The sequence below is a fragment of the Elaeis guineensis genome, chromosome 1 (genome assembly GCF_000442705.2).
Source record: "Elaeis guineensis isolate ETL-2024a chromosome 1, EG11, whole genome shotgun sequence".
Lineage (NCBI taxonomy): Eukaryota > Viridiplantae > Streptophyta > Magnoliopsida > Arecales > Arecaceae > Elaeis > Elaeis guineensis.
Genome location: NC_025993.2, coordinates 154201494 through 154215305, shown reverse-complemented (window position 1 = coordinate 154215305; position 13812 = coordinate 154201494). Strand labels below are relative to the sequence as shown.

At 34.8% G+C, this 13812-nt stretch overlaps 1 protein-coding gene across 1 annotated transcript; it reads left to right on the top strand.

The window, feature by feature from the left end:
* The first annotated feature begins 11576 nt into the window (after nt 1-11576).
* LOC105039112 (uncharacterized) lies at nt 11577-13214 on the top strand. Its single transcript, XM_010915116.4, has 3 exons — nt 11577-11788; nt 11890-11956; nt 12113-13214. Exons 1-3 carry the CDS (start codon nt 11729-11731, stop codon nt 12946-12948), a joined length of 963 nt encoding a protein of 320 aa, XP_010913418.1. The 5' UTR covers nt 11577-11728; the 3' UTR covers nt 12949-13214.
* The last annotated feature ends 598 nt before the right edge of the window (nt 13215-13812 follow it).

Here is a 13812-nt window from a genome sequence, read left to right as displayed (position 1 = left end):
AATAGTGATATTGATTCAAATCAATATTGATGATATTGATCTTTATGAAATGACTTAATGATGAAGTTGTATCGAGAATTAAAATATCAAATGTTCGAGAATGAGATTGAAATGATAAATCTTCAATCTTTGAAAGGATGAATAAGAGAAAATATTTTTGAATTTTGATTGATTGGGATGTCATTGTATGAAGTATGTTTTCTTATCTTATGACGGGTTAATTAATTAAGAGTGGTTAGTATTTTAAAAAATAAATAAATAAATAAATGATGATGATAAATGAAATTCTTATTCAGGAATTAAGATATTTATTTTCTTCTATTTACAAGAGATAGGTTTGATTTTGATTTAGTCATGAGGTATTGAACATTATTTTATAGGGAATGAGAGCATGATTTTGAAATTTTAAAATATTAAAAATCTTTGAGACGTTGATTTTGATAATAAGAAATGAATGGTTCTGTTTCAAATTGATATTTGATGTATTAACTTTTTCTTATGAAATGATTTAAGAATGAATTTATATCAAGAATTAGAATATTAAAATATTTATGGATGAGATTCAAGTAAGAAACTATGAAGACTCAAGCAAGAAAAATTTTGAGAACGAAATTTTTTTTAGAGAGGAAGAATGTTATGGCCCGGCCCAATTAGGCCTTAAACCCAGCCCAATACACAAACGAAAAAAAAATGAAGGAAGAAATAGAGGAGAAGACTCCCAAAGGGAGTCTTCTTCCTCCTCTCATCGGCTCCCAATCGAAGTCAGAAAGAGGCCCCCTCCTGCTCTATTTAAAGGAGAGACACTTCTCCCTTCCCCCATCAGAGAATCCCAGAGTCAAACGGTGAGGATCACTGGAGTTTTCTCGTGGAAGCCATCATCGTGCTCACCCCAAATTCTCGTCAGAGAGGTCATTGGAGCTCGAGGTAAGCCTGGCTTCCCTTCCTCTCTTCTCCTCCTTTCTTCTCGTGCCGGTGTGCACGCTCGTCGGCGATCGGAGTCATCAAATTTCTTTGAGAAAGAGATTTCGATTTCATTTGGATTTGGATGCCGGTGGTCGCCATCGGCCACTAGATTTGTGTTTACTTGGGCGGTGGATCGTCGCCCTCCTGTCGATGGCCGCCCCCATGTCGGCTGCACCGTCGGTCGGCCAGCCAACGAAGGGATTTGAGATTCCCTGTTTTGGCCCAAGGCAAGCCGTGGGAAGAAGAAAGAAAAAAAGAAAAAAATAGAAAAAATAGAAAAAATAGAAAAATAGAAAAAAAATAGACTCTCTCTCCCTCTTTTCTCCTCTCTCTAGAATTTCTCTTTCTCTCTCTAGTCCCTCTCTCTACTTTCTCTCTTTAGATTATTTCTCTCTCCTAAGAGTTTTTAGAATTTTGAGAAGAATGATGATGAAATTAAATGATTCTAGTGATGGATTTTTGATCTGTGATCGTCGGACAGTATACAGGCACCCATCTTGATCAGATCAGATATCTTTAAATTTTATTTCTCATAATTTTATTAAATTATCTACATGATAATTTCATCATGATTTGATCCGATCGATCAAATTTATTGAATCATATCGTCTAAAGAGTCCGAGATGAATTTTCTCTCTCTAAATTTTTTTTTCTCTTGATTGATTTCTCTCTCTAAAAATATTTATCAATAAATTTTTTTTAATATTTTTGATCTGATGAAGAATCTTAATCCATGATTGTCGGGCAACGTATTGGCACTCACCTTAATCAGATCCGATATTTCTCAATTTGATTATCCATGATCCTGATTTAGCCATGACTTGGATTAGATCATTTTGATCACATCAATCGAGATGTTGGACTGTGGCACCTGATTAATTTGGATTGTATCTCATGAATTCTCTCTCCTATGATTTTCTCTCTCCACTTGATTCATGAACCCAATGAAGGAACCTCGATCTTATCACTTCGAATCCGATTTGATCTGATAGTCAAACTTTGGATCGTTTATGTCCTAATTAAATTTTGATCAGATGAAATTAGATGATCAGATTAATCTGGATGATAGAATATGGGTATCCATCAATTCTATCTTTCTTAATTGTTCACATCTTTTCTAATTATTAAAATTGATCCTGTATAGGATTGTGGATATTTGATCATGGGATATCACGATATGATCTATGAATAATTTTTTTTAAAAAAAATTATAAAATTATATGGATTATTGGAATACATTCGAGATAAGTAATATTTTATTTTTTCTAGATTTATCGATAAATTATAATATATTTTTCTGACATAATTTATGAAACGATGTATGAATTGAATGAATGATATTTTGTTATAAAAAATATCTTATTCGAATGTTATGATGAAGCATGATTGAACATATTGAATTTATGATGCATTATATTAATTGATTTCGATACTACATGATTATATATTTTTTTATCAAAATCAAAATATAAAACATGATTTATGAAGAATTCTGATATAAGAACAATATAAATTGACAATCTGACTATGTAAAAGATCCCGTCAATGGAGGCATATACGTTGGTAATGGATTTATCCTGAAGATTTATGTTGCCAGCGAGACCAGCGACATGTCACCAGAGAAACCAATGGCAAACCACCAAGAGACCAGTAGTTTCGAAGGACTTTGCTGTCAGATGATTCACAGCTCACCGTCAGAAGATACGCGGTGTTATGATCCTGCCATAAAAAAAATATGGTCATAGCTCATAGTTGATGAAAAGAACTTAAGAATGAAAGAAATTGAAATCTCGAAAGAAACTAGAATTTTCAAAAAAAAATAAATTTAGCATGAATTATGTTGTATAATTGAAATTGATTTCGAATTGATGAACTCTATATACTTAATTTTTATAAATAATTATTTACTTTAATACCTGATGAAATCTGTTGAAAGTGACCATTGCTTATTGGGCTGTCTAGCTTATGACCTCCTATTTTTACTGTTTTTACAGATGTTGAGGAATTATAATGATACAAGATATGAATGGAAGAGTGATTAGAAGCAGAATCTCCACACTTTTATTTTAGGTTGAAAGTCTTATTGAATTTAATGTAAGGCCTATGAATCATTGTTAAATTTATTGAGATATTAAAAAAAAATTTAGATCGTTATATTTTGGATTTAAATTATTGACTAATTGTTCTACTGTGAAGCATTAATATCGTGATAAGATACCTTGCATGCTTATGAAAAGAGTATTCTATGAGTATGCGGCGGTTGCCACGACCTTCAGCTCATGATCTCAGGTCGGGGGCATGACAAAAAGTTATGTAAGGATAAGAAGCGTGATACCATTACATGCACAATGGGAACGCAGCCAAAAAAACCAATGCTGCAGACTATCGAGCAAACACGAAATGTATGCTTATACACAAAAAGAAGAAGAAGAAGAAGAAGATCAAATGCATGTAGAATGATGTTCGGCTATCTGAATTTCTTCGAGGGACTACGGTTCCTCATCTTTAAGTATACTTTTTTAAAATATAAAATATTTTGATATCTATGCACATGAATGGATGAGTAAGGATGGAATATTTTAAGATCTATATAGATGGATGGATAATAGATGAAGAAGTGCTTTGAGATTTGTGTAGATAGGTGCATGATATAAAATGGAACATTTTTTGTGTAGATGGATGGATGACAAAGGATATAGCATTTTGAGATTTATATAGATGCATATGGATGGATGGATGAGAGAAGATATGGTGCTTTAAGATATGTGCAATCAGATGATGATTAAAAATGAAGTGCTTTGAGACACGTTTAGATGAATGAATGACAAAAGATAGATGTTTTAAGATACATGCAAACAGATGAATGATAGAGGATGGAGCAGTTTGATATCTATGCAGGCAAATGAATAACTGATTGAGTCCTTTGAGATTTGTACAGATAGATGAATGATACGGAATAGAATGCTTTGAGATCTATATAAGTGTATAAATGATAGAGGATAGAATATTTTGAGATATGTGAAAGTCATGATCTGGTCTCTAAAATATTTTTATCATTTTCCTTACACTGTGGATGATGTCGGGATTAGATGGATGATTTGGCCCATAGAATGTCGTATCGGGCCGAACCATCTAGTACGAGGCGTATCGAATCGAACAGGTGGCCAGCCGATCCGGTTCAAGCCTATTTTTTAAAAAATCCACTGAACCGCATCAAACTAGGCATTCGGCATGGTTCGGAGCCATACCGTCCAAAATCGGGCGGTATGGCGGTATGGCTCGATTTGACGTCAAACCAAACCGTATTGACGACATATGGGGGGTGGGGGTGTTGTGGTGGGACCTGGGCTGTCAATTATTGGCAGTCGGGCCTCCTTGTCTCAATGAAAATCGAGAGACTCTCTCAAAACTCTTGAAAGATGCGTTCTCAAGCTTTCGATGACACGAAAGATCGAAAGCTTTCAAAAAAATTAGAAGAAAAAAAATTTTAATAAATTACAGTACTTCTTCAAGAAGATGATAATTTTTGATCGAAAGTAAGATAATATATTATTCTTTTAGTAAATATTATTATTTTTAATATTTTTATGACTAAAACAGGGATAAAAATGAAGAAGTAAGAAAATAAGAAAAAATTATACCAAAATTTTATGATTTTGGTATAATTTGATCATATATGATAGATTTTTGAAAGATCTATACAATGACACTAAAATTATTGATTTTTATTAATTATATATATATATTTAAATATATATAATTATTTATAAAAAAATATTAAAAAAATAAATTTAAAAAAATTTGTAAAATTAGAATCATGTATAGAATGATTCAACCTACTTGAATCTAACCTCAAATTTTTTAAAAATTTTAAAAATTTAATTTTTTTTTAATTATTTAAATAATAAAAAATATGTAATCAAATAAAAAAATATGTAAAATTAGTACTATATTTTAGCTAATTCAAAAATAGTATTTGAAGCATATAACATATTTTTTGAATTTTTAAAATTTTAAATTATTATTAAAAATTAAAAATTTATATATAATATTTTTTTAATAATTATTAAACTATTGTATTTTGTTATACTTGCAGAAATGAGCAAGAAGAAAGATTCAGAGTGTGACATTGGTTGGGATCATGGTGAGATACTCTCAGTTCGGCATTATTGAAAATGCAAATGGTGCAATACAAAGTTCAAAAGAGGGGTGACTAGGTTGAAGCATTACCTGACTGATAGTTATCTTGATATGTTCATGTGTCGGAAATACTGACAGAAGATCCGACAGCTGATGAAGAAGTACTTCTCTGATTCGAAAGCAGTGAAGGAAAGGACAAAGTAGAAGAGGGTGGAGGTGAACTATCGAGCTGCAGTGCCACCTTCCTATCACTCTAGAGAGTCAGAGGAGGCTTCTGCTTCAGATAATGAGGAAGCACAGATTGAGGCTGCCATTCAAACGAGCTTAGATGATCAGTACCGATAGGAGGAGATGGCCAGATATAGAGAGCAATTTAGACCATCATGCTATGAATCAAAGTTTGGATCAGCAATCGGTAGGAGAGAATCCGAGTTCAAGAAGACTACCTCAATCAGAGAGCCCGATAGTAGAGGGAGTAGACATAATATTTCATCTTTATTGAGAGCTTTTAGTAATAGGAGAAGGTCTTCTAGAGATATTTCAGCAGAAGCCACCATCCATGATTTGGATCCATATGCTTTTTCCAGCAAAGATTTAAAGCAGCAGAGAATTGACACTATGGTGAAAAAGGATAAGAAGAAGGATATGTGGCAAGCTATTGATCATGATTTCATTTCAGTCATATTTCAGTAAATACAGCAGACAATCTTTACTATCTATCTGTCATTTCTGTCATAGAGGCTGTCGGTCAGGGTGTAGATCCCTCAGGACCTAAAGATATCTATTGTCAGCTTCTTGACAGTAATAAGGAGGATCTATAGAAATGGATTGCTTCTTACAAAATAAATGGCCCACATACGGACTGATAGTGATATGTGATGGTTGGACCGGTCCTACCAGATGGAGCATCATCAATTTTTTGATATACTATGATGAAAAAATATTTTTTCATAAATCAATTGATGTTTCAGATAAGATGCACGACACCATATACATCCTTAATCTGATGAAAGAGGTGATTGATTCAGTGGATGAGCAGTATGTCGTACAAGTCATCACAGATAATGGGCCATAATATAAGGCTGTCAGAGAGTTGCTGATGGACCAACGATCGTAGATATACTGGACCATATGTACTACACATTGCATTGATCTTATGTTGATGGATATTGAAAAGATTTGTAGGGTGCAACAGGTAGTGAAGATTGCCTAGACTATTACTAGATTCATCTACAATCGCACATAAGTCCTTTCATTGATGCGGATGTATACTGGAGAGGAGATCTTGAGATCGGATGTCACACAATTTGTTACCAACTATATAGCATTTGATAGTCTTCTTAAAAAAAACAGCCTTACATAAGATGTTTGTCAGTGCCAAGTGGCAGAAAAGCAAATATGCGAGGGTCAGTAATGATAGAAGTCGTATGGAGAATTTAGTGATGAGTCAGTCATTTTGGCAGTGGACTGAGAAAATAGTGAAGGTTATTAAGTCATTATACAAGGTGATTTACACCATGGATAGTGAAAGATATCCTCAGATGGGCTTCTTATATTACATGATAGAAAGAACAAAAAAATATATCAGTGAGAATAAACCGAAGCATGCTCAAAAATTTATTAACATTATTGAGCGCCATTGGAACTATCAGATCGGTAGAGATTTGTATCTAACCGGTAAGCATGGATTTAAGAATATTTTAAAATATTTTTTTTCTTATACTTGTAAAAATATACTTAATCAATTATGAAATATCTATAGCTTACGATTTAAATCAGAGATTCCAGTATATCATTTTTAGGATAGATATGGATAATGAGTTTCTTGCTACTCTCCTGATGTAATATATAAGATGGTGTCCGATCTAAAAATTGCATTGTTGTGTCTGCAAGAGGTATGCTATTTTAAAACAGATATGATTATTCAACTGAATTCGATCTGTAATCAATGATATATTTATAAATTTAATAAATATATTTTTTACAGACAAAACAGTTTATAGAGTGATCAAATAGCTTTGGAATTCTATCAGCTGTCATGAGTAAAAAGGAGATGAATTCAGATAAATTACATATCAATAATATGCAGCATAGATTGACATCACATGCTTAACAATATCATGAAATTTGATATATAATTTTGCTTTTGCAGCTGGATGGTATATTCATTTTGGAATATCCACAGAATATTTGAAAGATGTGGCTATCTGTATTATTTTTCAGACAGTCTTTGCTAGTGGCTGTGAGCACAATTGATCGATTTTTGTCATTATTCATAGCAAATAGAAAAACTGTCTGATACAAAAGTATCTCAACGATCTTATATATGTTCACTATAATCGAGGTTGAGGCTAAAATGCATTCAGAAGGAAGTACAACTGAAATACATTGATCCGATATTAGACGATTATGCTGAGGAGGATGACGATCCGATCATCAGATGGCTTGTAGGTCAGCAACAGGAGATAGAGTTAGATGAGTTGGGGTCTCCTCTACCACCAACCAGTGTGGTAGCTAGGGAGATCAGGGTAGATCCAGGGCAATGGACAGAAAAAAATATTTCACATAAGATTCCAGCTGATCAACCACAATCTAAGGGGATATAGAGGACTCATTCATCACATGACTCGATATCCGATATATTCTCACAGAGATTTGAGCGAAAAATATTTAGACGATGTTGGTTAGCAAGACATCCATCCTTCCAATCACAGGAAACTCAGTCACAAAGAGGCACAAAAGGAGGAAAAGAAAAGACAATTGCACGTGCACCACTCATGAGAGTACAAGAGCTATCTGGCTAAGATTCGAAGATCAGGGAGAGTGATGATGGTACTAGTAGTAGTAGTCATAGATCTGATGATGAGAGAGGAACTGAAGAACAGGAAGTCACTACTTATGAGACACAGCCACAGGATGATATTCGATTCACCGATGAGTCCCAATTTATACATGCCGCATAAAATAGAGATCACGATGGATGAGTCGGTAGAGACTACAGGGAGCCAATTTCATATAGACGATGGGCTCCTAGAGGTAGGGATGGCAATGGGTAGGGTTTGGATCAGGTATTGTATTATCCATCCTTAAATCCGAACTTAATACCCTATACCCAAACCCTATCCGATATCCAATCGGATAAGAAAAGAGATACCCATCCCCATACTTAATAGGTTCGGAGATACCTACGAATAACCCATTTTTCCATACCCAACCCATACTCGCCCCATACCTATCCCAAAACTAAAAAAAATAAACAACCAAAATAATTTTATGTATATTATCAATCAAAATAAAATTACTAATTCAACATAGAACATAATTTATAAATCTAGATTTATAGAAATCAAACATAGAAATAGAATTACAATTTAATATAGAACATATAAATAACCAAAATAATTTTATGCATATTATCAACCAAAACAGAATTACCAAAACAGAATTATAAACATATATATTTAGGTATGGGTTCGAGTATTACCCATACCCATAAGTTCAGATCGGATTCAGATTTGGATTTGGATAGAAAACAGTACTACCTATACCTTACCCATATCCGTGCTACAGTTTTCGGATTTTGCCCAAACCCAAATCCAAACCTGATCAAACCCTATTTTTCGGGTTTGATTGGATTTGGATAAGGTGCATACCCATCGAGTCGGATCGATTTTGCCATCCCTACTAGAGGTCGTCTAGCATACAATGCAGGTGCAGACGGTCTTGCATGTGGAGTAAGATCTATGGATGTATTTGGATCATTCTCACATTATGGATCCGATTACCCACAGCCATCTTATGATCCATATGGATATGGTGCATTTAAGATATCGTCTTCCAGTGGTTACTATCCTATGTAGTCTAGAGCATCTTACGGATCAGATTTTACTATCGACATATTTGGATGGGCTCCTCTACAGCCATACCATCATCTCAAGGATACATCTCAAAATCAGAGTATGAGTAAAAGATCTGAGATATCTTATAATTCAGAGAGGATGTCTTATGGGATGAATATTCAAGAGTACATTGCTTCTTGGTTAGAGGGATGGACTGATGTTCTTTCAGACTATACCGATAATTCAGATATCTATGAGCGTCACAAACACTCAATGAGAAATTAGATACAAAGCAGATCTCGAGATTATTACATCATTCTTTATGCTTTGTACTTTAAAATTTAGATATATTATATTATATATTTATATATAATTTTTTTAATTTTAGAATGATGGAGTTGTAATATCATGTAAATAAATATATACTTAAAATTTTGGATCAAGATTTTCTGTATCGCTACCGAACTCAAAAATTAAATCCAAATATGACAATAATATGCAATATAATATAATTTTATGTTATAATTATGAATTAATAACTTAAAAATTTTAAAAAAATAAAATAAAAAAAATTATATCGATACTGAATCGGTATGCCGGAGCATATCATGTATCGGTATAATATGATACCGATACTAAGCATCGATATGGGTACCGATATCGGTATAATGATCCTTGATTTGGTCATATGGCAACAGGAATAAAATGTGGCTAATTTATTTTTTTAATTTTTAATATTTTAATATAATCAATTCAAGATGTCTTTATAATTTTTTATTATAAAATAACAAGAGTTCTTTAATAACATAGATTAGGAGGGTGCCAAGTACTATAATTGATGGGGTTATCGAGGATTGGTACTAATAGTCGGAGTTCAAGTTTTCCATTTACCTGGCTTCGCGACCAAGTTTTTGCTCATTGTAGTTTTTTTCCAAAAAAGATGTGGTGTTTAAATTTGAATTCTCAATTTGGATGTAATATTCATTGGATATAATGAATTTGAACGTCCAATTTGAGCATTCCTATTTGGGGTCACCTTAACGTCCCAACCAGACCCATTCACCTAATTCCTAATCCCTTCTTTTATACTCCCCACCCCAAATTCAATAGTGCACTTTTCTCATAGATATTTCTACTACGTAATCAAGAATTCATTTGGTTCACAGAAAGTAGAGAGAAAAAATAATATTTTTTTTTTTAAAAAAAAATCTTTTTATTTGATCGAATTTTTAAAAAAATAAAAAATATAAAAAAAAAATTTTATGATAAGTGTAAATTCATGAAGAAAGTAAATTTTAAAATTTTTTATGGGACAAAATTTGATGATTCTTCTTCCTTTCTGAAAATACCCCTTATAAATATTAATATAATATTAGATTAATACTATATTAATATTAATATTTATATAATATAATAATATTATTTTAATATTTATAATAATATGATATTAATATCTATATTAATAGATTTATTATATTAATATATTATATTATATGAGTATATATATTAATATTCTATTAATATAATAAATTATTATGATCTAATATTATATTATATCATATTTATATTAATATTTATACGGATTTTGAGGATAAAAAAAATGTGGTCCTATATTTATGAATAATATAATAGATATTTTATATAATTTTTTTAAAAAAATATATATTCGATCAAATATAAATTATTTTAAAAAATATTTTTTTATTATCAATAAAGTATATCAAAATTATATTTTTAAATATTATATTCTTAGAAAATAATTTTTTGAGAAGTTTAAACTTCTTCTCCGGACCAAACGAGTTCCAAAAGTTGCCTCGTGTCGCCGTCCGTCCCTTCCCTTCTTCACTAATTTTTCTCCCCGTCCATAACCGACGTATCACGTAACGGTCAGTTACGCTCGTCGTGGCTCCGCAAGCTCTCCTTGCCCACCTGGAATCGGAAAGCCTGGGGGCCTCCAACCTTCCATCGGTTCCAAATGAAGTTCCTCGATCCAACGGTGGATCTCGCTTAGTGAGGCTCACGGTAGGACGGTAGGCGTAGGGCCACGTACCTTGGATCATAATATATAATAAAATTAGCCACCTGATACACTCCTGGACCCTGGCCATGGTTTAAGGCTGATGTTTCCCATTGATCTGATGGTCGGGTTCTCGTCCGGAGAAACGGGAAAGAGGAAAACGGCGTTACTCTTGCAACGGCCTGCCCCTGAAACGGTTGCTAACCATCATTGTAACCGTCGTAACAGCACATTCAGTGAAATTTGAAGTTATTTAATATTTAAAAATTGTTTCATAACCTATTGTGCAGGTACGGTGAAAAATAATACGCCTAATAAATAATACACGACATTATCGTCTACATCATCTTTATATAATCTTGATATAATACGATGGATAACTATTCTCGTAGCGTCATACGTCTTCTATAAAAGAAACGTCAGTTAGCTTTTATCAGACGGCACGGTTCTATCAGCTTTTATTATTATTTTTTTACCGTTATTTGAAGGTAACCGGGCCAAATCCGTCATAACGGCCGGTATTTTAAACCAGGTGAGCTCGGTAAATAAGTCATAAATCTGGGGTATTTTCCGTGACCTGGCGTTTATATTTTTGGGGTCCGGGGGTTGCATTCTTTCTTCTTCGCTGCAGAGTTTAGGGAGAGGGGAAAGCTAGGAAAGGCAAATCTTTCTTGTTATCCGTTTCGGCTTGCTTCTGTTTTCTTTCTGTCTATTCTCTCTTAGGGTTTTTGGTGGAAGACGACGGAGGTCAAGCGTGGGTTTCGACGCCATGGCCAACGACGCTTCGGTGCCCGCCATCGCCTCGAGGGACGCCGGCAAGAAGAAGAGGGTAAGATTAGATTTCGATCGGAATGAATCGAACGGAATCGATTGGAATGTCTTTGAGAGATTGATTGAGAAACAGAAATCGTTCTTTGATTTGTTCTGCAGACCAACAGGTCGGCGAAATTGAAGCAATGCAAGCTCGACGCAAGGCGCGAGCAATGGCTATCTCAAGGTTTGCAAGCCTTCCAATTTTGGTGATTCTTGTGATTTTCGTGGTTTAATCTCGGGATTTCGTATTCATAGGGAGTCTTGTTTGATTCGATCATTCCTGTTTGAAGTGTATTCTTTGTTAAATTTGAATCTTTTTACTTTTGTTTTCTTGGGGCAGTCAAGAACAAGGATGGCAAAAATCCGAGCATGGGCATCGGCCCCAATGTCTCCTCTCCTCCCCATCCACCCCTTCCTCGGTCAGGCAAGAGAGTTTCAGAGACGAGGTCGAGGGAGGAGGAGGAGCGGGAAGAGCACAACATCAGTGATTTGGACTCCCCGACCCACAGCCACACTTCGAGCACATCTGGGACCTCATCAAGAAAGGGTTGCCCTACCAACAGCATCAGCAGTAGAAGCAGCATCGAATCCACCTCAAGAAGTGTCAGCGACACGGAGGAGGAGGAGCCGGATGGAAGAGAAGAAGAAAATGGAGTATTGGATGATTGGGAAGCGGTGGCGGATGCCTTGTCCACTGACAATGATAACAACCATTCCCCTGTAGTCTACCCTGCCGAGCCCGCTGCGTCCCCTGGAACCAGAAATGAGGCACTTTGTGGGACCAGTACAAAGCTGCGGCCCATTCGGCCAACTCCCAGAGCTTGGAAACCGGATGATGTGTCCCGGCCACAGAGCCTGCCCAGTATCTCAAAGCAGAGGAGCTTCCCTGTCAGCATGGAGCGGCGCTCCATGCAACCAGGCATCCTTGCCGTGCCATCCCCATGCCCTATATGCTACGAGGACCTGGACCCCACAGACTCAAGCTTCCTTCCCTGTTCGTGTGGCTTCCACCTCTGCCTCTTCTGCCACAAGAGGATTCTTGAGGCTGATGGCCGTTGTCCTGGTTGCAGGAAGCAGTATGACACAATGGGTATGGTGTTGGATGTGGACAGTGGAGGCATGCCGAAGTTATCCCGTTCTTGTAGCATGATTTCAAGATCTTCGAGCAGGGGATAGTTGTTTTCCAGTTTTAATCTCTCTTCTTTGCTCTTATAAAGTCATTTGGGAGATGTTATAAGTGTCCAATTACTCACAAATTTTGATATCCTAGAAGAAAGTAATGTGAAAATATCATAGAATTAGGGGCTCCATAGAACAATTTCCAGGAAATTGGGTCTGTCTTTGAGTTCAATTCTTACAAGACATGTGATCTTGTTGTAGAGGACTATTGGTTGTTAATAGTTTGGAGTATATAAATACTGCTTACAATGAGTTCTGGTGCACTATATGTAAGTTTGTTGCTATGCATTTATGCATTTTCTCTTGGTTTTCTCATTAAGCTGTTTGTTTGACTACATTGTCAACTTCAGTGGACCAATTGTTACTCCCATATTATTGTTATGGATTATAAATGAATTATGTGATGCAATAATGATATTCCCATGATGGTCACTAGTATTGGAGTCTGTTGCTCTTGATTGTTGATCCTCTTATCTATTTCCCTCACTCTATATGGATATTTATTGATTGATTTATTTATTGACTCTACTTGTATTTGACTCACAAATTGAGGTGGTGGTGTTGTCGTTTTTTTTTTTTTTTTGGTTGGTAAGGCAAATTTCTGTTTGGATTAAAGAATGAAGTTTTATTCATTTTGTTCAGTTTCACTCTTTTGAATGCTAGGTTTTCTTTTCAAATTTTATTTGCAACTAATCCCTATCAAGTCCAGTCTGCAGGTGGCTTTTTTTCTATTAGCACCTACATGACTTGAGTGTTATGCTTGCATCACCTGTGATTTTCTCTCTGATTAGAGAATATGAATGGTTAAGCAAGAATTAGCTGGACCGACCAAGTCTAGTGTCTATTACCTCTGTATGGTAG